This window comes from Pavona decussata, unplaced genomic scaffold (assembly GCF_977016875.1).
Source record: "Pavona decussata unplaced genomic scaffold, jaPavDecu1.1 SCAFFOLD_417, whole genome shotgun sequence".
In the NCBI taxonomy this organism is placed as follows: domain Eukaryota; kingdom Metazoa; phylum Cnidaria; class Anthozoa; order Scleractinia; family Agariciidae; genus Pavona; species Pavona decussata.
The window spans coordinates 255,042-280,251 of NW_028145779.1; the positions used below are offsets into that span (position 1 = coordinate 255,042).

The following is a 25,210-nucleotide window of genomic DNA, read 5'->3' on the forward strand; positions in this document are numbered from 1 at the left end:
CAAGGCGGATCCGTTTATTCATGCACAGTATTGACACAAATATCAGGGAACATACAGGATGCAATATTAGTATTTAGCATTGACAGACGACGTCTTATGATTCAATGCCACTGAGACTGCCGCAGCGAAAGAGCAAGTATTATAGAGCAAGTCAAAAAGATATCCATACCCAGCTTAATTCAGCCAACCACGTTAAAAGACACGTCCAAATTTTTGAGGTAGGCGGCTTCGTTCATCTTTCACTAAAGTAGTTAATTCTATACGAAACAAAGTTTCATTCAGTCTTATCCCGCGCCACTTGTGAAACTCCTGGCAGAGGCATAAAAAGGATTCGTTGGGATTTATAGCGCATTTTCCTTAGAGATATTAAACAGGGCAAATAACAATTATGTCCTGAGCTTGAGACACGAGGAAAAGCGGCTTGTCTGTAAACTTTCAACCAAACCTGGTTATGGTAACAATTGCACTCGAACTAAATTCGATTCTTTTTCAACTTGAATTGCCAACGCGCCATCTCTATGTATCAAATCCAACTGACGAGAACGTAATCAACTAGAATAACAATAAAAGTAGGTTGCAGTACAGTTGCGATCGAATTTCGGAATCGCGCAACACCATTGAAGGTATCTTTCGACAACCTATCAAGGATTGTGCGTTTCTGAAACTTTCAACTTTCAACTTAATTACTTTCATCATGTTTCTTCATTACTTTCATCGTGTTCTGGCAACATAAGTGATGAGGGAGTCTACGGAAAAGCAAAAAAAAAAAAAAAAACAAAAATGCTTGAACTGATCTACTCTCTGAATATTGGTTTGAAAAAGTTTGGCAACGTTTTATGGTATTTAGATTTTTTGAATGCGGCATGCGGACAACACCGTAATGGAACAATTTGGGCTGTATGTTATGTTTGCGGTGTGACTGTATTTTGACTACACTGAGTACGCCCAATTTTTATGTCCTGCTGACAAAGTAAATTATCGATAACTTATAGTTAGGGGGAGGAGGAGACCTCTCTCTTGTGCCCTCTGTGGGTTAGGGGGAGGAGACGGCTGACATTTCAGACTACTTCAATAAGCTTGTAACAGTCTCCTTTCTAAAGAAAATGATAATTAAAAAATAGACGAAGAAATTGTTCGGGATTTCAAGAGAATGCATCAAAGTTTCTACCGAAATACGAGCGATGATTCTACAATTAAGTCTGTTTGTAGTCTCTATGAACGTCGGGAAGGAGGGGTTGGGGTTCTCATTAGGGTTTTATAGCTAAGAGAAGAGGAGGGGCGTGAACATTGCCCTGAAAATTAACGTACCATCAAATGTTATTTCAATACGGATTTTAAATTTGAGCTTGTGTTATAAAAAAGTAAAGTCATTTACAAATGCATATATGCAAACTACGTTTTTTTAACCTGATATTTGAGACTGGTCTTACACTATTAAGCTATTCCTGAAGTAACGTTTTGAGTATAGTATTCGGATCAGAATTCAACTTTTAATAGATGATACAAATGGCTGAGAAAGTAAAAAAGAAAAAGGCCGTTATGATACATAGCTATATGTACTATTTAGTTTATGGGTCATCTTAGAATTTACTAGTCCACTCAGTTCCCGTTAATGTTCGTCTAAACCTATTTGTTTCTTTAGTATATTTTTCCAACTTTAACAATTACGGTAATCCGAGAAGCGATGTCGAGCTGTCATTTGCTCAGGACAAATGAGAGACATCTGCACTTAACACTCCAAACTTTCCCTCTTTAAATTAATCACTGGCAGAAACGTACGCAAATAAAAGCAATTAAATCCCGGTTTACACTACAGAAACGTTTTGGCGCGGCTTGTGTGAAATTGGCACGCGTACACAAAAAACAAAGGTTTGGCTCGAATAAAGTTTGTAGTGTAAACAACGTGTTCATACTTATTTCACCTGAGTCGTGCCAAAAATTCTCTGTAGTGTAAACAGGCCGGGCTTAATAAGAGCAATTTTATTTCGTTTTCCTGTCAAAAGATATTTAATCTATGGCTTTATTGTTGAAAGTATTTAATTAAAGAGTATTCCCAGTGGCCCAAATAGAGGCAAAGATGTCAGGCTGTGATGGTTCCTCGAATTGCATTCATGACAACCTTCACATAATTACATAGCTTGATAGTATTGCCAAGTGCCGCAAAATCGTCACATGTTTATACAAATAGTGGCTTTGAATTAAACCTTTCCAGTTAACCTTTCCTTTCTTCTTTGTGTGCGTATGTATGTACTAGGGTTTTTTGTGTGTGTGTTTTGAAAATTACTCATTGGAAGAATCATTTCTTTGAGTTCTCGTTTTGATATAAAATAAGTACTATTAAATGATTACTTTCGTACCAGATTTGAGGTTGCCAACGCATGTTTTATTCACAGCACGACTCTAAAACCACATAGACCAACCGGTTAAAACGTAGCATCAGCTGCAGTTTTTCCAATTATATTAGCATTTGAATTGTAGGGAAATACCACTTCCCGTACTAACTGTTTCATAAAACAAAAACACTGGTCTTCATGTTTCTTCGGTAAGAGAAGAATATTATTTTTGTGATCGAAGCAGCGCTTGTTAAGACCATAGAAGTCGAGGACTAGTTTAGGACATTGGGATTTGCTAACGTTGCTATCAAAGACCCAATGTCAGCCAGAGTTGCTGAAGATGTCGGGTTGCTTCCGAGGGGTGAAAGTTGCTAGATTTCAAAACAAGGTAAAAATAGAAGGGCTAAAATAACATTTGCTAATGCTCCACGGAATGTTACAGTACTGATTATAAATAAGGATTAAAATTTACCAGCAATACTCACAGAGTGTTTTCAAAACATCTACAGTTTTTAAATCAAAATTAACGCATGAAAGTTAAGGTAATGTGTTAGATGGCATATGATTAGATTTGATAACGATTTGTTTTGGTTCTGTCCATGAAGGAAAAAAGGCAAAGAAAAATCGATTTGAGAGTTCTTCTATGCATGTAATGAAATAAAAACAGGAAGACTATGTCAGAGACAGCAAAAAGATGGGATACATAATAAAAACATATACCGCAAAAGTAAACTCGAAGGTGTAAAAATACACGTACAGACTGAGGAAGTTTAGAATGATTTCTATCGTCTTTAATGCAGTAGTTAAATAAAAACAGGAAGATTATGTCAGAGACAGCAAAAAGATAGCATACATAAAAAAAAAACATATACCGCAAAAGTAAACTCGAAGATGTAAAAATACACCTACAGGCTGAGGAGGTTTACATTTCTATCGCCAAGAATTAATGCTTCATTGTTTTCTTTCTTTATCACTATGCACTGATTAAAGTATAGATTAGAATGTTTTTAAAACGCAGACATGCTGCATAAACCGCAATTCACCTGAAGTAAGGGCGCTACAGACTTCAACAGAGCTGAAAATAGATCAGTGGTTTAGAAGAGGTTATAAATAAAATCAGGAAGACTGTCAGAGACAGCAAAACGATAGCATACATAAAAAAAAAAACGTATACGGCAAAAGTAAACTCGAAGGTGTAAAAATACACCTACAGACTGAGGAAGTTTACATTGCTATCGCCAAGAATTGATGCTTCTTTGTTTTCTTTCTTGATCACTATGCAATTAAAGTATAGTTTTGAATGTTTTTAAAACGCAGATATGCTGCATAAACCGCAATTCACCTGAAGTAAGGGCGCTACAGACTACATTGAAAATAGATCTGGTTTAGAAAAGGTTATAATTTTGTAAATAATTCGCGATCGTTTCATGTTTTAGTAAGCCCAATTTGTCTTTTGATTAATTGTTATAACTTCCTTCGTTTTCATTTCCAATTTTTTTGGAAGAAGCTCTTCGTCAGTTGGAATTCATCTTAAAAGAAACTTAACAGTATCAATCTTCTCCTCTAACAACACTGCGGTCTTAATCATGCTGTTATGATAATTTCATTTTTAAGCCGGAAAATATACTTGGATCTTTCTCACCGCTGCGCCGAGAGCAGATTCGTTCGTTAATTGAATGACTGCACTGACGATTCATTTTTTTATTTACATTTTATTGACAGTTAGTATAAACTAATTATTTTTTACGAAGTATCACTCGGTATCGAACTCTATAACTTGCGACTATTGCGCTTTTAGATCAGTCTATCGAAAGTCACACAATTCGCCTTAAGTTTGTTTTAAATCACAAAAAAGGCGAGAAAAATTATATACGGCTTTTTTTCCATGACCAAATTTCATTCAAGGTCTTGATAGCAGAGTTTGTAAGTCGCAATATCTATTTTAAGTACAACAAAAATTCGCTCGTACAGCTCCGATCGATTATATTTCAGTAAATCAGTCCAGCGTACAAACTAGTGATACAGTTTGCTTTAGAGCGGTTTTAAATTGAGTAAAAGAAGTAATTTAGCGTTTGCTTTGGTTTTTGGTTTCTGCGCTCTGTGATTGGCTAGCTAAACTCGCGCCACTTTCACAACCAATGAGAAACAAAATCGTGGCTTGTTTGCACGCGTTTTCCCGCGCTTGGCGCCGGCTGCATGTACTTGCTTAGTGTTCTGATTGGTTCAGCGTGCTGTTTACGTCTGTTTTTATTGGTCAGAGGAATTACTTTGGTTTTAATTTGTTTTTACAACGAAAGCGCGATTGAAACCCGCTTTAACAGTAAAATACGATTTGTTAGGTGCACTTTGAGAGGTGAGTCACTTATAAGTAAAACAGGACAGATTCGATAGTGAAACTCGACTTGAAAGCAGAAGTAACTGTGAAAAATAGTGTTCACTGCTTGGTCAACATACTCCAATGACCTTGCTTTAAATTGTGTCCACAAATCTTTTTAAAACTGACATTTGCAGGGCAAAATACCCCGGTAAAATTAAAATTTTCGCAAAATCGGACGAGTGAAGTAAAAAGGAAAAAAAATTATTGGCGCTGATACTACAAATACCTGTCCTCGCTAATTTTAGCTTAGAAATAATTAAAACCTTGACTTTATTATTTTTTTTTTCTGTGGGTTATTTTCGCCAGTATAATTTTTGGTACTGGACACTTGAGCAGATGAACAAAAAATAGCGAAAATGAAATAGGCGCAAAAATACAAGGTATTGGGTTACCTAAAAGGAAACAAAAATTCATCCTGAAAATTTCTCGAGGTACACTATGATGTGAGTCGACATTTTTTCCTGTTAACATATTAGACGAATGCGCTAACGGCTAGAATTTTCAACAGAAACCAGTTCATCACCATTCATATCCCAAATTGCTTTGGCTATCTTGCCGTACAAAATCACAAAAACCTAATTCGTTAGGTTTGATTAATTATACTTAGTCTTATGATAATAATCTTACTGCAGTATGCCTGAATTGCCTAAAACATGGAAATTAGATCGTGGTGGCCTAGTGTGCCTCATTTGTTATCTTGAGAAATTTTCAACTTTCCTCAAAGCCATTGAGAGTTCATCGCCAGTTTTAACCGTGAGTGGCCTACTGTTGCATTAACACCAGTGCAAGAAACATGTCATTAAACAATCTAATGGTGTTATAAAGCCTAAAAGAAAACAGGCTCATATATAATTAGTGCAAGGATATTCGATTATACAATTCAAGTTGGTATGAGTGAAAGAGCTTGGAGGGTCTGTAAACCAGATAACATTAATTGATTTTTTTGTTTACTGTTTAGGAAAAAAAAGCCGCTTTTATAGCGAAATTAAATTAGAAAACTGTAAAACATTCCGCTCAAAATGTGAATGAAATTAGGCCGCCGATATTGTATTGATATTTTCTTTGCACATGGCCGTCAAAGAAAATGCAATTAAGAAGGTCTTCGCAGGTGAATTTGGCCTTGTTATAGGGTGTTTATTTAGCAAAGTAAATAGGAGTTAACAGGCTGAGTGAGTCAGTTGTAATTTGCAATTCCTTTTTCCCCTAGTCTCTGAAGTCTAATTATCGATTTGATCTACGCATTGATAGTAAGTGACAAAACGGAAAAGGATATAATTATAAATGTTCGATTTTTTTCCCACCGGCATTTGTGTTCATATTCAGGAGTTAAGATCCTTTATAAATTGTGTGAAAATAATATTTAAAAATAAAATAAAATAAAATGAAATAAAATAAAATAAAATAAAATAAAATAAAATAGAATAAAATAAAATAAAATAAAATAAAAAAAAGACATAAAGCGATGCAATTTATGAACAGAAATCCATGTTTACAATTCATTCATTTAAGAACATGACGATTAGGGGAGAAGTTATGTAAGTGGTATTTTCGTGCAAAAACACTTCAAACGAACGAAACAATTTACATAAAAAATGACACGAGAGCGAGCAGATGCAAAACTGATTATTTAAAGACGGACAACGCATAGTCGCCATAAAGTCATAGAAAGCTCTCAATCACTTTTTGACTAAAGGAGAGGAAGAATACACGAGAGAAAACTGTCATACACTGAAAAAAAAAATGGTTGAAAATCTAACCAATAATGGACGAAATATATAAGCACATAGGGGCAATTTTCATTGGATTAAAGTAAGGATGACAATATTTTTTAACCTTTAGCTCTTAGGATCGATCAAATTTTGATCCATGCATATATGTATATATTGTGGTTTCAAAGTTAAGTTGCCATCGATGATAAAAGCTATAAGGAGGTTTAAGACCAATGTGGTTCGGCGGCAAGATCTTGATTACGACTTCATGGCGGTTATGTAACTTCTGTAAAATTTTATTTTGATGCTCAGAAAAAGTGTAACAGTGGGGTTTAGAGTGTGAACCACCGAGTTGTGCTTCCTGTAGCAGTGTTCATCCTGTTTTTGGTTGTTCGAACGTTTGACTGGATATTGTAAATGAACCCTTTAAAGTTATCGTTGAAGTAAAAGCTATCATGCTTTTGAAGTTCCCCGTGGCGTGGGCCTATTACCAAGATGATTTCGTCGTAAACGCAGCAAACGGACTGCGATAGAGCTCCCTGACCTTGCTTCCCAGTTGGAGCACATCGGTCAATATATAATTCAAATAACAGGCATTAAGTTGTATTTTCCTGTGGCACTGTTTATCACACTGTACCAAGCTCGTTCTAGCTTTGGAGATATTAAATAGATTTCTTTAAATATGAAAGCTCTCGTGCATACGTTCCCAGCGGCGCGGGCCAATTACGCTCAAGATGGTACCGACTAGCGCATTAAATTTGCAAAAACTTCAAATTGCCATTCAAGCAACATCTGTTGGGTCTACTCTCTTACAACACTGTTCATTATAGTGCACAAGGTCATTCTCAAAATTGATAAAGATCAACCCTTTTAAACCTGTGTTCAAGCTGGTCTAACTTAAGGTTATGTAAGTGAATGATTCCGTATGACACTCTGGGATAGCTAATGAGCAGTACGTTTCTATACTGCTATACAATATGCTTTAAAAAGCCGTTCTAACTTTTGATTTTGTAAACCCAATCCTTAGAAATTACCACATATGCAACCAAAAGCTGCTGAGCAGTACTTTACTTTGTGTTGTTGTTTGTGTTTCAGATATTTCTTTCTTCGCTAACTAAAATTTATTTATTTTCTTTGGAGAACCGGGATGGTAAATTATAGGACGGTGTCTAAATTAGTTGTGCGACAGCAGCAATGAAATCGAGGGGAGAGTTTTAAAGGAAACTCTTATTACATTAAGCAGTTCGCGCTTTGAAATTCGTTTCAAGAAGCCACGTTTTACCTTAGCATGTGCGCATAATATAGCAGGGCGTACCCTCGTAATTGTGATCAGTCTACAAACAAGGTTGATTATCGTCTTCAGCTTTTATACTACCTCGGGCGAAGAAGGATTACGCTTCCTAATCTCGTCGTAGCCACAGATTCAAATCTACACAGCAGTGATATTGATAAGGGTGCTGAAACATTAAGCCAATCACAGATTATTGCTAGCGAAGTATTATTGAATTTAAGCCGAACAAACGTCCAAATAGTTCGTGACTCAACTTTTTTCCTGTGATTATCTGCATGGTGATTACTAAGAATTTGCTAAAATTTGAAAAGTCAGCAGATGGCTGATATAGCTGATAAGCCTTAAGCTGAGGTGGTCGATCGTGAATTTTAGCTGAAAAAAAAAAATGCACCGATAACTGTCTAGTTACTCACTAAGACATCAGTTTTCACCTTAAAACCATTTAATAGATGAACTGGTTTTCTTTCTCTACAAACGGTTTGTTTGCCACGTCTTGGGTTTGCATTAAGTGGAGATATGGTAAAATTTTGTAGCACAAAGTAACTTGGGACACCTTGACCTTGCTTTTGAATAATAAAAATAAAAAAAATGGAAACGTTTTTGTTTTATTTGCTAAATATCAGATTCGATAACAAGGAAACTGTAAAGACAGCTTTTTTCCCCTTTTTTACTTCCTTACAATTACTAATAAGCAACTGTTAAATGAAATTATGAAATAAAAGTTACGTGGATTAAGCCACTGACAACTGCTGGAGTTGTTCTCGGTTGCCCTGAGTTCAACTCCTCGGTTGCGCGGCTTGTAAATATCCAGCTGGTTTGCCTCTTGCCAATTGGGATTTTTAACCTGTCCTGTTGAATTTGGATTATTAGTTTCCCATCATTTGAGTGGAGTGCCTGAAAATTGGCTTGGTAAAGCTAAGCGCACCTACATTATATCAAAGCATCTGCATTTCGTTTTGAACTTTTCCGATAAGTAACAAGGAATGAGACAAACTGGTAACTGTTGGATGAACCATTAGTTGAGCCCTCAAGTCCCTTTTAGTTTGAAAAAGGCGTTCCCTATATTCAGTTTAATAAGGAAGGAAAGATTGTGCGTTTAAGTCAGCCTTATTCTTCGCTGAGTTGTGTCTTTAATCTTAAGGAGTTTATTTGGTTCAGCGAATTTTGGGAACCGAAATCACGCCTAATTAAGCAAGTGACACTTAGCCCAGATTTTCAGTTTGTAACTCCAGAAACTTTCCTTGCCAAATAGAGAGACTTTTCTTCTTTCCAGACGAAAAGCCTAATAGTTTTCAAACGGTAGACCAAAAACATTAATGTGATGGTGCACGAAGCCAATTACAATTCACATAGAAATTTTGTGTAAATGGAGCAGAGAAACTTAAGGAGTACCTCAAAAGGTTGTCCTTTTGTTCCGGAAAATTTCCGGCATATGCGCAAGTTTCCGTGTACATTTGAACCGGATGAACCGGCAATTTTGACCAAATGGAAAGCACGTCAGGTTGCTGTCGCTTCGAATTATTTGATTTCATAAGTGCTTTTTGACGTCCCGTGCGAAAATTAAATCTTCGGTGCGCTCATGAATAATAGACGATTATACTGTACATAGCTAGAGTTAATGCTCAGAAATTTGTTTTCGTTAATTTACTTCACTATCGAACATAGATTAATAATAATGATAAAAATGTTATCGGAAGTTATCAGAAGGTCCTTTGCTTTTTTAAGCTGTCTCATTTGTAATATTTTTTAAGTTACTTAATGTAACTTATATCTGGGTTTTATCACAAAGTACAAGAAAGTACACGAAAAATAGAGTGAAAAGGGTTCTATCATCTTATGGATCTTGTATTTTTTATGATGCTAACTTGAAATGAAAAAGAAAAAACAACAACAACAACAACAACGTTTGATTATTTACAGCGATCAAACAAACATATAGGCTTAAGAATATTGCTCTTTAGTCCCTTTCCGTTTATTTATCATTTGATGCAAAATGTTTTAATTCAAACGAATGTTTGTTGTTGTTGTTGCTGCTGTTATTTTTTAATGTACATTTCTTATTGGAAAAGGTAGGGGTTTTAAGTAACAAAGTGGCTATAAAACAGTGGGGTCGGCGTACAAAGTGAACTGACAGTAATTTAACTATAATTAAATGTCTAAATTCAAGTGTTAATATTCCTTGTACTTACCGACTAGGAAAAACAAGAAACTAAATGTTGTCGCTGTTTGATATACGACACACCGCGTTTTTCTTGTCTCCAGAATAAATAGCCTATAAAAAAAACCCCTTCTGCAGTTGCTACAGTCCTGAGTCGTGTTTTTCTGTAGGATAGTTTTTGTATCAAAAAGAAGACGTGTTCACTACATTTTCATAGGTAAATAAATGTCAAACACATTACAATGATTTTTTTACTTTAAAACACAGAGATACTGTGATCGAATTGTGGTTAACTATTGGGCCGGATGAATGAAAACGTAAAGAGCATACATCCAAATGAAAACTTATAAAATGTTAATTAATGCTTATACCTTACACATTTCAGTTCAACTCAAAATTTCGGGCTATACAATGAGGCCTTTGACACTCTTAAGTTAGAGGATTTTATCGAATGACGGAGTTAAAAGTAAGGGGAAATACATTTAATAACTTCATGATAATAATAATAATGTCTTTTAAACTAATTAAAAACAGTGTAGGAAATATAAATTAGCAGCGGCGCATGATGCCATATGTTAATGAGAATTAGAAATATCCGACCCGATATCTATTCTCTGAGTTATTAATTTTTTGGGTAACAAAAGGCCAAATATAGCTAATACGAAAACGAGCACGCGGGCTTATGTACCTTGGGCAACAATTCACTTGGTTAAATAGGAATTACCACTAACTGAAGCATAGTCATTATTTTGAAAGGAGAGGCAACAGGATTGGTTTCACTTGTGTCTAAGAGCTCATTGACAACCAGTACCTCAGCGTTTCTTTCGTGCTCCCATCAGGTCTAGTAAGTAAGGAACTTCTCGAGTTTTACTTGTTTTGGTTAGTTTTTTTTTCTTACAAGTGTATGGCAATAATGTTAAAGGCTAAACATAACATCAGCGTTTTTTTTTTTTTTTTTCTTTTTTCACATATACCACTCGTCGACGTTCGAATCCCAGAAGTATGCAGGATGCTTCGGTCCCATAAACCTTGATTAATGGCCTTAGCTTCCACGAGTCTCCTGTAGCTCAGTGGTAGGGCATCCGAACATTGTAATCGGAAGGTCTTAGGTTCGACTCCTGTCGGGAAAACTTCGATGTTCTTTTTCCGAGTATGCCTGTGTCACTGACTCAAAAAACTACTATTTATTCATAAGGCTAAAAACATAACATGATGATCACATTTCTTTCACAAGTTGGAATACTACGTTAGCCGTTTTACTGACTGAAAGCAATTCTTTCTCATAATTACATCTACAAAAATGAAGACCTTCTTGTCTCTTTCTTTTTGAGGTCATAAGGAGTTGCACATCTGGTGCCTTTGAAATTAATTCAAATGATCTTCATTGCCTTTACCCTACTCTTATAGCTTTGAGTTTACCGAGCAAAAATGACTTTTGTGCGCAAGGATGTGTGTCTGGTTTTACCCAATAGCAATCATCTGAGTTAAAAGGATTCTAGAACTGTTGACTTTAAAATACCCAAGTATTTACAAATATTTATTTTCTCTCCACTGTAAGTTTTTTTAAGCCAACATCTGCATTTGAAGTAATTTCGCATTTGAGATTTATTTGGTGTTGTTTTGCATTATTGACTTTCCAGTTAGTTGACACTAAAGTAAAAATCAAAGATGTATGTCATATCAATTTTAATAGTAGTTAGCATGAACCTCACATTCAAGTGTATGCTTAAACCACTATCGTGTTTAAATAAAGGATTGTATGTATATGTGCATGTATGTAGAGCAACGTTCATTGAAATTTCGTTCATGTTTAAGCCTGGCACAGTTTAATATAATTGACGGTGGATTGAAGTTTTCTGAACAGTAGATTCATACCTAATTAAACCAATGCCTTTTTGTTCCATTAAGAGATTCAAACCAACTTACTTCAACACTTTTTAACTACGTTCTTGTAATGATAACAGTTTATAAAGCTCATGCACCAGTGCTTTCACGAGCATAACTGGCAGGTTGGAAAGAAGCTACATGCACAGAAAATTCCAATTGCCGGCACCCAATACTGTTCAAAGAGAAGCACGCTCTTACATTTCTCAAAACAAACCATTCTATACTGTTTTGCTTATTATTAATTTTCGAGTTCGCGGTGAGCACAATGGTGTTTCCTAATCTCAGTATTGTTTGTCTATAAGTGGTATAGCTTTTGTTGCGTATCATAAACAACAAAAATTATAAGTAAAGGGATAACTAGGTTAATTGAGTTTTATTTTGTGATTATATATTTCTTTTGGCAGCCGCGGGGTGAATTAGATGAGAGATACCCAAAAGATGCTTGTCTGTTTTTGTTGAACGGCTATATTTTGGATAAAAATAATGTAGTGAAAGCAGTAACAAAGTGAGCGTTGAGTTAAAATAAGAGAAAAGCTTACTTTCGCTTGTAATAATAATAATAATAATAATAATAATAATAATAATAATAATAATAATAATAATAATAATAATAATTCGTACTTTCCGTAATAAACAACAATTTCTCTTGCAGTTCACATTTCCTAAAATATACTTCTTACTTTGATTTGATGAGAAGCAATTCATCTTAATGCAGTCATTATTTGTTGAGACACTACATAAATACCCACAGAGATACCCCGGCTCAAATGTTGCGTTGCGTTGCGTTCATGGCGTGTCTTTCACTCTCGCTTGGTGAAATTCAACAATGAAGGGGGGAAGAAAGATGGGAACCGTTACAACAAATTTGTCTGGGCGTGTGAGCGCAAGCCCGCAGGCACTAAATTAATAACAGCTACTTTTTTATGGTTTTTCATTCGTTGTTGCGCATGGTTTTATTTTTTTTCGCTCTAGATGCATTAGATTAGTCTAATTTTCCACTTTTATTTATTTCTATCCAATCGGCTAACAAAAAAAAAAAAAAAAAAAATTCCACTCAGTCACCCACACTGAACTCTGCCGCCCCTGTTTACACAAGTGTTCCAACTTACATCAAAGTGTTTCTATGGTAAGATCTACTTCCATTGTACGAATTTGACTAAGTATATAGTTTTGTAGTGGAAATGAGTTAGTGTTTATTTACGGAAGTGCAGAACTGACCGAATGTTACGGAAAAGCATTTAGGCCGGCACAGCATTCAGCTAAGATATCCAACAATCACCACTGGTGACAATAGGACATAAAATCCTGCTTTCGGTGAGTACGTTCATTTTTGTCTTATTTCATAAACGTAAGCAGACTTAAAAATCTACCAAAATTTTGTAGCTTTTTGCGTCTTCTGGAGCTATTTTTCTTAAGCATTGCGTGATAAAACGGCCTTAATTAACGAGCACTTGGAACTCATGTCTCGCAGTTTAGGGTCCGAGACATGCAAAATTTCATTCATAAAATTCCTGACTATAAATAAGCAAGCGACGGCATGCAAAAGTGCTGTTCAGGTTTTTTATTAGAATTCTCACACTTTAGAGTTTAAGCCAAACGACTCAAAATGTTGGAACTCCGTCGCCATAAAACCGCTACTAACTTGATTCTCAGAGAGACTGCTGCTTTCCGGGTTTTGGCGCGGGAAAAAAGCATAAAACAAATTGCATTATGACATAAAGATCAATCACAGTACTAGAGTCTATAAGTACAAGTGGTCTGATGTTACGAGGTTGTTAGTATATCAGTTATTTACCCTTGCCTACACTTGAAAACCTATTTATTCTGCTGTCGTTATTTGCAATTAAATTTCCTTAGTTTACCCTGAGGAATAGAATAAATTTGTTTATAGTGCTGATGATTAGTTATATTCAATTGATATTCCGATACGTCTTTTGAATAGGTTGATATAAGACGAAAAATACACGAGGTAACTTCAAGTTAGCTTGCCAATTTTTTCCCCAACGAAAGATACGATCTGTAAAATAAAATAAATTAAAATAAATAAATAAAGAACGTAACATAACATAGAATAAAATTAAGAATAAAATAATATAAACTGATTTGAAATAAATAAAACAGAATTAACATACAGAAATGTAAATCGTGGAGACGACGAACACAAATGCACGTTTTCTCATCAGTCAATTTTATTTTCTGGGCGAAATATTAACCAGAAGGCTCAAGACGCCGAATTAGCCGGTTGTTAAAAGCCTTTGCTCCGTCCCATTACGCTTTCAAAATGCAAATTGCTAAATTGATTTTGCTTGTTTCGTCTCAATCGATGGAAAATTTTAAAATAGAACCTTACATTTATTTTATCGCTTTCTCAAGTTTTTTTTTTCGGTATTTTGAGACGAAAGGAGCTTGTTCGTTTATGATTAGCCCCTAGTGGCAACTTCAAGAGACGTGCAGCACATTGACTTTCAAAATCTCTTGCAAGATCTGCTTTTTCCGCATAAAATGCTTCTTATCATAGTAGGCAGCGTCCCTAAGTTGGAAACTATATTTGAGCTAAGAAATGACTGCCATAGAGAATACATGTTTAAGACTTGCACTAGTTTATTGAGTTCTGAAACTATTAAAGATATGAAGTTGGAAAGAACAACAAAGGGCATTCGATACTTTGGGAATTGAACCAGTCTTACACAGTGCTGATGAAATTTCTTTTGATTAATATCTCTTTTCATTTCTTTTTTCAGAATACTTGCCAGAATACTTGATTAAGAAGAAAAGAGACATTTGCCTGGCTCTACAGTAAGGGCATAAGCAAAGTATCACTGTGTGTCTTTAGAAACCAAGTATCCGTTTACATGGAAATGAGTGCAAGACTAAACGACTCCGGAGCTCAAAGGGGTTCAAGCCTAAATGCGAACATTTCTGGGACACAACACGAAATGGCGCCCGATTTAAGAGCTGTAAAGCTCACTCTTTACGTCGTCATATTCCTCGTCAGCGCAGTGGGGAATTCTCTGGTCTGCACAGCCATCTTGCGAAGAAAAAAGATGAAAACAGTCACCAATTATTTTATATTAAACCTGGCTATTGCTGATTTGACGTTTACATGCATTTGTATTCCGTTTGATATCCCTGTGCAAGAAATGGGCTATCAATGGCCTTACGGAGCACTGCTGTGCAAAGTTATATATCCTTTACAGACGCTGTCGCTTTTCGCGTCTATTTTCACCCTGACAGCAGTCAGTTTATCACGTTTCTGGGCCATAAACCACCCACTTCGGCCACAGCTTACGATCAGGTGCGCAAAATGGATAATACTGGGAATATGGATCGCTTCGCTGATTTCGGTCACCCCTTACATGAGCGTGTTGATAAAAGATGACGAATCAGGCAGATGCGACGAGGATTGGCCAAGCAAAAGCGCGCGAAAAACTTACACCGTGTGCTTGTTCGTATTCGAATACCTTCTACCACTGACAATAATTGCAGGCGCTTATATGAGTATTGGCTGGGAGCTCGCTCGACGCGCCAAACATGGAAATCCCCATTTACAAGATCTTCATACCGTGGAAGCAAAGAAGGTCGTGCGCATGCTCATGGTAGTGACAATGCTGTTCGCGGTATGCGTTCTTCCAAATAACATTTTGTGGTTGTGGCTTGATTTTGGCAACGCCGAAAAGCAGTACGACAAATTCTGGGAACTTGTCGCGTTCGGTAACATCATTACTTTTGCAAACAGCGCTGCTAATCCTATTTGTTACACGATCCTGAACGAAAGCTATAGAGACGCGTTCAAGGATCATCTGAGCAAATTATTTTACAAGATATCTGGAAAGCCCTCTCAGATGCGAAAGGAGTTTTGGGGTATGAAAGATCGAGAAAGCTTAGCGACACCGAAGGGTCGATCTGCTACTATGAATTCTATTGTATGATAGTAAACGCTTGAGACGGTGGGATACCTTCGTAACTCACACACATCCCAGCTACCTCTTATACCAATCCGGAGTTCGTCTTCGTCCACTTCGTCCACGTAACCTTCCTTAACCCGACGGACTGTGATACATTCATGGCGGGTCGTAGCGGGGGAGGGGATCGGGGGTGGGTGGGGGGGGGGGCACTTTCCTCCTCCCCCAAAACTGAGGCCCCTAGGGCCGCGACGCCGATATATTTCGTTCTACGAAGAGACGCAAGTCGAGCATTTGAGAGCATGTACATATATGCGAAAAATAATAAACCGTTTGTGTGATATAGCTGAAAGAATGTCGTAGACTTATTGTTTTATTCTTAAATTCAAATAAAGTTTTGTTAGCGTCACTTAGCATTACAGAGGTGAAGAAAAACACTAGTTTCCAGTCATTGGCAAACGCAATATTCTTAAGGAATACAAACCGCACATCGGATCGGTTTGCTACTTACACCAGCTGACGACCTTTGGCCGGACGCGAAAGAGTTTGTCCATGGTTTGTCTTTGTACAATTCATTTATTTTATTTGGTAGAATTGTGAATTTCTGCGCCATTAATCCCGCTGTATAGGAATAGGATGTTTGCTCGGTTATTTTATAAATTATGAAAAATCATGCTACAAATGTCACTCAAATATCACTAAAATGATGTATAAAATAAATCTTACAACCAAAAGCTGGAAAATTTTCTGTGTTTTGTTATCAACGTATTGAATAGTAAAACAATTATCCTGCTCAATCCTTCGGAAAATCTCCTGATTTTAGCCAACTAGGCCCACGGCCTCGTAAGCTAAGTACCAGGTAATATTCCGAGCGAACTCGTAGGATAACTTGTTTAAGTGTCTCCCATGGAAACATCTAGTCACGTGAGCATGGACAGGTCATATTGCTGCCAGACAAATTACGCAGAGAACGTTGTGAGGTCAATGCGGCCAACCCCTCCCACCCCACTACCAAAACTACCAATGTGACAGTCACCACGCCAAAACGTGCTCAGTTGTTGATTAGTTTAAACTCAACTTAAAGACTATTATCTGAAACCGTATGATTCAATTATCGACCTAGTGGAACTTCGATACACGGTTTGTGATGCCTTTAACACACAGTCTGTGCTTCTAAGTAAATGATAAACGTTCTGATTGACGTTCTATTCGCTATTCTTTCTTTGCTTTCGAACCATCACTTCTACAACATTTCTTGCACATAAATCGACAGCAAAGCGAGATGCAGGGCACTAAAAAGGCAGTGATGGTAAAGAGAAACAGTCCCACGTCTATCAAGTTCTCTTGATACCATGACAAGTTGAAAGCCTCGACACGAAGGTGAGACGCTCCGCCATGTCTCAGCACAAATTCTATCCAATCAGCTGTTAGTTCTAGGGGCGGTCGGCGCTGATCTTTGATCAGGTGGGAAACACGTGTCGCGTTATTCTTAAAACTGCAAAACAAGATAAAACGACGACACTATATTGAGAAAAAAGATAGTTCAATATTGTCCCCACATTAATTATTGCCCGGTAGAAAAGACGACTAAAATTTAAGTAGAGGTTTCAAACTGTAGTTAGGCCCTCATTAACCAATTTTTAGAATAAATAGTGATAAAAAAGTAAATAGAATAAAAAAAATGCATCCATTTGATTGTCAGTAATGTAATCATATTAAACTATATGGGTCAGTTATTAAAAAAACAGTTTAGATGGTGTTTAACAAAACCACTTTCTAAGCCATTTTCAGTTTTGCCAACAGTCATATTTAAACATTGTGAAACAGATTTGGAGATCCACTGATTGTCTTAAGCCGCGGCCTAAGTTAGTCTCTGTTTAAATAACTGGTTTTATACGTTTGCTTAAATCTATGTTTAGGCGTTTCACTCTGACAAAGAAAAGCGATTATATTTACGAAAGATTCTGTCCACAAGACAGGATATAGTTTTGAGACATGCACGTTCAATTTGGTTTTGATTGCTAGAGAATGAAGAGCAATTGGGTAGAGCATCTTTCATTACGTTATTGCAGAACCCTGTAAGAAAGAGGAATGAAATTTACCGGAGAAGAAGACGCTGGCATGTTTGTTTGAGATGTAATCAGGGGATAATTTAAATTGCTTGCAAGGTTTCCTGTTCTTAATTTGGTTCAGCAACTTGATATGGAACTGAACTCTTAAAAGCGATGGGGGAAGGGTATGGAGGCAGAGAAACACACACTGCACATACCTTTCTTCAGTCAAAACTCGGGAAATAGTCATGCGCAGTTCATCTTCTGTAATTCTGTGGATATCCAGCCAGAGTCCCATTCCTGCTCGGGCGATTTGCCGGGCATTGTCCAGATGATCTCCCCACATCGGAAAACCAACTATTGGGACACCATGATAGGCAGCCTCATACATGCTGTTATGCCCCAAATGAGAGAGGAACAACCTTGTCTTGGCGTGACCAAGAACATCATTCTGTGGCATCCAGTCAACTGTCTTGATGTTTGATGGTTTAGAGTTCAGTGTATTTCCTGTATTAGGTTTGGGAAAGAGCTTATCAGTGAACAAACATTTCAACTTAGAAAACAACAAAAACGACCTCTATATAATGTGATGGCATGTAATCAAATATCATTGTTATCATCATCATCATCATCATCATCATCATCATCATCATCATCGTAATAATTAAATATCACCATAATCATTCAATGGTGGGCCCGCCTGGGGAGATACATCACCATAATAATTCAATGGTGGGCCCGCCTGGGGAGATACAAGGCAAAATGAAAGGCAAGGAACTAGAGTCTTCTAAATCGTCATTTCCAACGGCATATTCTTGAAAATGTTCTGTACAATATATTTTTCCACAGTCCGCGCTCCACAGTCCTTAGTGCAGTAGATATCATTTCACTCGAAATGATCTGCCATAATTTCACGCCACGCAAGTTTTGATGATCTGTACTCTAACCTCCCCACTCAACAGTTACTAGTTCAGTCACTTGATAGTCTTGTTTCAGATCACGTGGGCCATTTCCCCGCCAAGTTTAATTATATATGCATAATAAATTACATGATGAGTATCAACTGAAGTAGGTTTGGAAAACTCTCGTAGGAGTCTACTTTCGTGAGAAGTTCAACCTAAAATAGGTCTGCCAGGAAAATGTTGTGGCAGACACGATTATAGAGAAGCTTACCCTCCGGGTAATGGTCTGCTGAGTTCACAAAGACCATGACGGAAGATGTATACTTTTGTTCTAACCGCATTTACTCATGGCAGTGACCAGCTCGAAAGCTAATGGCTACCCTGGTCACTGCGCACATATTTTCTAGCTTGTTTTTGCTGTATTTTATTGTATTTATCTTCTCCTTAAATCTTATTTATGCCGAAACATGTATATACCTTGTAAACAGTGCAAAATAATACGACCGTCCAAAACAACATCTACAAATCTAGACTTAAGAAATAAGGTACGTGTAGTTCTGAATAAAGTAAGGATTTCGCAAACCTTTTAGCTTCCACAACACCTTCTGCTTCGTTCCACCAAGTACCTTAGTCAGCATGTCTAACGTGGGTTTTGGCAATACAGACAGCATGGAACCAAAGGCAACAACGATGACTCCTTCATCGCCGGCGCTCGCCATGAAGGTTTCTAGGTCGGCCGGGAGTGGTTTAGCTGGCTTTGGCAATAAAGGACCAGTGACTATTGTCGCTAATAATAATAATAATAATAATAATAATAATAATAATAATAATAATAATAATAATAATAATAATAATAATAATAATAATAATAATAATAATAATATATAAATAAATAAATAAAAAAAACGAAGAAGTTAGCATAAATAAAATACAGTGGCATGATTCAGACCTGGTAGACTGGTCAATGCGTGTTGCTGGCGCTCGGGTGGGGTGGCAAGTGAGACAGAGTACATAGTCGGCATAACAATTAGGAACCTTGGATGTGGTGTAGTACATGGAAATATACTCACGAGCCTGGTACGTAGTCTCCCACGCAGTCGTTTTTAGGGTACGCGTATTACATCCTCTCCAAGGATGTAATACGCGTCGCCAAAAAACGACTGCGTGGGAGACTACCTGGTATGTAGAGAGACAAATGCCACTGGCGCCTTTATCATCGCTAATTGTTTATTGTTTTATACCTGTGTTATTCCTGCAAGAAAATGCAGTGGAACCCCGCCTTTCTACAACCTCGTTGTTACAACCACTTAATTTTGTGCCCCGAACGAAAGACCAGTCATTTCCTTAGTTTTACGAACTCGCTAAAAAGACCACCCCTTTGAAAGTTACGACCACATTTTCACGGCTCGAAGGTGATCGTATTAATGGGGTTCCACTGTACTCAATTCAACAATTCAGTTCAACTTTACATCCTGTTATATCCAAGTTATTCCCGAAGGGAACAACAGTGTGCAGCATATCAATTATCAATTCAATATTTAAAATACTGGAACAAAACGGAAGTCAAGGGGATTTGTTGACGTTTTCATGTGGGTTGAAGATGAAATGGAATATCAGTATTTTCCTCATAAGAATCTATCCCGGCCCATCACGGCACATCCTTAGTCCCCATTATAAAATCAGGGATTGGTGCACAACAGAAATTTTGCGGAATTATGTGCACAAGGAAGTGGAATTTTAGAAACCGCACTCAAACCTCAAACGTCCCACAAGAGATTGATCATGACAACTTAGTAGCAAGCCCACTGGAATCGAAAGGAGCCACTCAAAACGGGTTTTTGTCTATCCCACTGGTTCCAATGTACATTGAGAAATAGTCTGAAAACGTTAATCAACTTGAGGTTACACTAGGACACTAGCCTATACATACATGGTGTAAGTGGTATTGGATAATCCAAAGCGAAGTGTGTCTGCACCAGCATCAGCTCTGCCTTCCCCAATGCTTCCACTGTGCTCACCTCTGGATTGATATGATAGTCTTCCTTCACTTTGTCAAGCGCTGGGAACATGAACACACGACCAATCAAATTAGCGAGTACAAAGCCAGCTAAGTTCTTCAGTCGACTCTTGAAGTGCATTCTATCGTCCAGGCCCGTAAACGGCTGAGGTGCATACGATAAGGGGTTGGGATTCTTGAATAGTGGCAACATGGCGTGTGTTAAGCCTGATGGGCAGACCAAAACAAGCTTAGAGTCCAAGAGTTCGTTTACTATTCCACTGCAGGTAAAATGCGAATCTCCCACGACGATGTCCGGCTTGAGTTCTTTCATACCTGTTAGGTTCACGAGAGGAAAACAATTAAGGGTTAAAAGGAGGGGGGAAATAATCAATGAATTCTCGTGAATATAATCAACAGCCATGTTTTAAAAGAAAGTCGGAGGGTGGGGTGGGTGTGGGGGATGCTGGGATCTCAGTTATCAGTTAAGTTTCGGCCATTTCACAGCCTTCAGTTAATTTTTTTCAAATCTTAGTTTAAAATGCGTTATTTCTCAACTGGCAGTTAACCGTTTGGCCAATTCGCGACTACCATTTAAAGAGTCATTTAACAAACCCCACCCAGATCCTGTTAGAGCAGTTGGTTTGCCCCTCACCCTCCCCGACGGGGGATTTGTACCCGGACAGCTCGGTTACAACGCCAGGTCGAACGTGCGAAGTTCAAACGTGTTTGAATGTTTTCCGCATTTCGTCTTTGCTTGGAAGGATGATGAAGGTTGAGAACAAAAGAAGAAAATATTTGGGAAGAAGTATCTTCAATCTATTTTGGAATGAAGTTTTAGAGCGATTGGAATCCAGCGAAGGGAATTTGTGGCGTTTACAGTTCGTCGGCCTGTCAAAGTGCATGTCACGGTCCATCTCGCTACTAGTTGACGTCAAACCAGGAATCCAAAACTTGCTGAAATGTGTGTTTACTGGCTTTACGGTGGATTAACAACAGACGAGCAGCAAGTATTGTAGTATGTAAGCTTTTAAAAGCTGTTTAATGATATGATTTATTTATGGTCGAAATTGTAATCGGATGATAAACTTTTCCCGCCGATAGATGCAAAGTAGTTGTCACTTCAATAGAATAAATTAGCGTAGAAATCGTTCTGATTTCGCTGAAACGGCGAAGAAAGACAGAATCATTACCAGGTACTATTTTTTTACTCTTAATTTAGTGATGGTATATTTTAGAGTCAATTGTTTATCGCTACGAAATCTATTTCCGAATTGTCCATACATGCGTTTATGTTATGTTTGGGAAGCCTGTGGTATTTTTCTTTTTCAATTTTGTTGATTAGCCGGAGTATCCTGTGGTGAAAAGGCCGTCTCTACACACGTAGCATCATTTATTCGTGTTTCTCTTTTGTTTTGAGCAGCTCACTTCAACGCCAATCTTTCGTTTGTCTTACATCATATGCGTATTTTAAAAATTCTCTTCTCTCTCAACTGGTTTGAACACAGCCAAAATATTTTTGCCGTTTGTAGAATGCCATAACTCCATTTCCGATTAACTTACCTACTCAAAAGGTGTGAGTATGCCTGGCTCATGTTACTTTAACGAATGTTAACGTAGAAAAAAAAAAAAAAAAAAAACCTGACTTTTCTATAGCTAGCAGTAGAAATTTTTCTGCAATACCATAAACATAAGCCCTGGGATTTTTTATTTGTTCGAGTGATTTTTTTTGGGACTTGTTATCGAGGAGAGTTTGGTTTCGGACGAACAGGGATATTTTAAAGCCGGTTTTAGAAATATCGCTCACAAAGGCGAAATCCTGTCCTTGAAAAACTCCTCAAGTTCCCAAAACTAGGAAGAACACACGCACGAATCTCTCTGGACCGAAAAAAAAAATCTGGTTCGGTTCAAGTTCTCCACCCCATCAAATTCTTCACTTCGATCCCTGGGCACGGTATATGATCAAATGCTGGGGGTATGCTGGTTGGAGTGGGGGGGGGGGGGGAGGTGGGGGGTAAAATCCCTGCTCTCAGGGCACGGTGCGTGGTCAAATGCCCGGTGTATGCGCGGGGGGGGGGGGGAAGATGGTGGGAGGTTGAATGTTCGAATAGATCGCCGTATTAGGCTAAACAATACGAGGCAGTTAAATATAGCAAAGTTATCCGGCTGAAGCCTTAAAAGGGTTTTATATCCAGAATTTTACGGTATCTACAATGATACTATGCTTATTTATGTTAATTTCATACCTTCCCACGCCAATAAACCTCTGCAAAAGTTTGCATGTAATTCGCCAATACTGTTGAGTTTTTCGAACCCCGAAGTTCGATCTTCAGATTCGTTCTTGTCTTTCCTCATGCTTCTCGCTATTTGTTTCTCCTCAAAGCCTTGCTCGTACGGAACTTGATAAACCTGGGTTGAATATTTCTCACTTGGTTTGAAAGGCTGGGCCGATGAAATAAGCATCGTTACCTTGTTCACAGGAGACAAAATGACGTTAAAGACGAACCTATCTCAATCAGTGGACTCGATATGGTGTAACTGAGGTTTGAATGAGTTCTCTCGTATTCAAATTTACAACGGACAGTAAGAGATACTATGAGTGAATGAAAAAAAAAAAAAAGAAAAAAAAAACTTATTTAGGGAACTAATCATAACAAGTTTGTTCCAAGAGAACCTACTTTGTCTGGTGTAGGGGTTTATCGAAGACACCACCTATCTCATAAACATTACCGATAAAATTTTATTGTCGTTAAAATTTTAGTTGACACAGAAATGTTCAGCTAGCAAGAATCAGCATTGCTAGATAAACAAGAAAAGTGAGGTTCGGATCTCAATGTCATTTTTTAATTGCTGGATGGAGGGTGGCTGTGCAATAAAGACACCATCTTTTGAGGCTGAGAAAGACAGGGTAGGCCTCGTAGCCACTACCATCTACTTTGTGGTTTGGTGCTCGTCCTGTACGAGTATAGAGTGTTTTCACATGACGTCACGGCGGCCATGTTGGTGTCCCAAAACAAAGAAATGGCGGCCATGTTTGTGTCCCAAACTAAACCTCTGGGAATTGAACTCTATTTTTATGCAAATACTTTCATTGTTTCAGTAAACCAATATGGCCGGTAGTCACGTGAATGAAAACACTCTATAGTTGTTTTAACCGTTTCCCTTATATACCAGTGGCTGGTATACGATCTGATTGTTCGTTGCTAAGTACAAACTGAATCAGAAATTAAAGGATCATTCGATGTTATATTCATTCAGCCACTTACTAAACTGAAGGCTCGTTTTGTTGGGACTATTTCAGAATACACGAAAAAGACGGCATTCGTGTTCTCTTGGGACCCCATATTCGTTTTCGGAATGAACAATGGTTCATTCGATTCTGTCCCCTCGTAGAAAAAAAAATGAGAGAGAGACCGCTTGTGGTCTTCCAGGGTCTTCTTTGTTGCGTGACAAAACAACATGACATGACATTGTAAATTGTGCATCATTCGTTTCTTGAATCAAGACAAAATAAAACAAACGAACCAAAACTTTCTGCGTCGCGTTGAAGCTGTTAACCTTCTGCTTTCCGCGTTACAAAAGTTCCAAAGATAGAAATATCGCGACCACAATCTCATGTGGTGACAGCAAGCCTAATTTATGCAACTACAGTGCATTGACAATGATGAATAATTATAATGTTGCTCCACATTTTGCTGTGTACAACGACTTCTGCCGTTTGCTGAGCATGGCTCCTTTTTTTTTCCACGTTATTATTGAATGAATTAAAAGTGTACAATTTATTAACATCCATTTGGACCCATTAAGTAAGAAATCTCATGTATTCCGTGTAAAATGAACTCTTATGTTGTTTACTTTTCTTTCCCACAGAAATTGTCAATAATGTGTTTGCAATCTTCAGATACACTGTTAAGTGAAAAGCAAAATACATCAAGGGACCAAAAAAAAAAAGAGGTCCAGAAGGCAGTACTTTAGACAGTGAGACTGCCGCTAAGAACCTCAGTATTATGAATCTGCCTCGTGCTGATATTCAAGCACCAACACGCGAATACGAACAGCATAATACACGCACCTTGTGTCCTCGATTTCCCAGTTCCTCTCCGATATGCCTGAACAAAAGATAGTGACTGCTTCCAAATAATGGAATAAGGAGGATATTCTCCGCCATAGAATTGCAGCAGTAAAATAACAAAAATGCAAAACTTCTACAAGTTCGCGCCATGTTGGTTAGTGAGGGATGGACAGTCACGCAATGTTGTCTCTTGACATTTTGTATTGCCACCAGTCCCCAGTCCCACGCATTGCAGATGTCACAAAGTCTGATCAACCTTGGTGGGAAACATACCACGCGAAAACTGGGCCAGCGTAGCAAAGAAGCAGGGTGGGAAAAGTCGTAGTAGGTAGGGAGGAAGGTGGGAGGGGGGGGGGGGGGGGAAGCGGGTGAGGTAGTTCCAGACCTGAAATCAACAGCACCAATTTTATTTTGGAGGCATCACCCTTTCATACGTGTGAAGAGGTACGAGACGGCAATGAAAATAGAGGAGGTGAGGTAAGGGGGTGGGGGGGGGGGGGAGGGGGGCGTTGTGTAGACCGCTTATCTTGTC

General features: G+C 37.8%; 3 protein-coding genes across 6 annotated transcripts in view; 2 read left to right on the forward strand and 1 right to left on the reverse strand.

The window, feature by feature from the left end:
• The first annotated feature begins 125 nt into the window (after nt 1–125).
• On the forward strand, nt 126–16,687 carry LOC146450853 (neuropeptide FF receptor 2-like). 2 transcript variants are annotated; one of them, XM_085099890.1, is made up of 2 exons: nt 126–218; nt 14,497–16,687. In XM_085099890.1, exon 2 carries the CDS (start codon nt 14,608–14,610, stop codon nt 15,682–15,684), a length of 1,077 nt encoding a protein of 358 aa, XP_084956016.1. In that variant the 5' UTR covers nt 126–218; nt 14,497–14,607; the 3' UTR covers nt 15,685–16,687. The 2 variants fall into 2 exon arrangements, with proteins under 2 accessions (XP_084956016.1, XP_084956017.1); XM_085099891.1 differs by lacking the exon at nt 126–218 and adding an exon at nt 6,424–6,519.
• Nucleotides 16,688–16,691: 4 nt separating this feature from the next.
• Nucleotides 16,692–24,985, reverse strand: LOC146450854 (UDP-glucuronosyltransferase 2C1-like). Of its 3 annotated transcripts, XR_014860204.1 has the most exons (7): nt 24,679–24,984; nt 22,853–23,075; nt 20,541–20,942; nt 19,194–19,397; nt 17,927–18,215; nt 16,820–17,152; nt 16,692–16,776 (listed from the first exon to the last, which is right to left on the reverse strand). XR_014860204.1 is itself a non-coding variant. In XM_085099866.1 (6 exons), the coding sequence occupies exons 1-6, from the start codon at nt 24,826–24,828 to the stop codon at nt 16,870–16,872; spliced, it is 1,380 nt and encodes a 459-aa protein (XP_084955992.1). In that variant the 5' UTR covers nt 24,829–24,985; the 3' UTR covers nt 16,698–16,869. The 3 variants fall into 3 exon arrangements, 2 of the variants coding, with proteins under 2 accessions (XP_084955992.1, XP_084955991.1); XM_085099866.1 differs by having other exon boundaries at nt 16,698–17,152; nt 17,927–18,044; nt 24,679–24,985; XM_085099865.1 differs by having other exon boundaries at nt 16,698–17,152.
• LOC146450855 (neuropeptide FF receptor 1-like) overlaps nt 21,249–25,210 on the forward strand; it is a 72,138-nt gene continuing 68,176 nt past the window's right edge. Inside the window, exon 1 of the mRNA XM_085099877.1 lies at nt 21,249–21,624. The gene's annotated coding sequence lies outside the window, so the exon portion shown is untranslated. The remainder of the gene's footprint in view (nt 21,625–25,210) is intronic.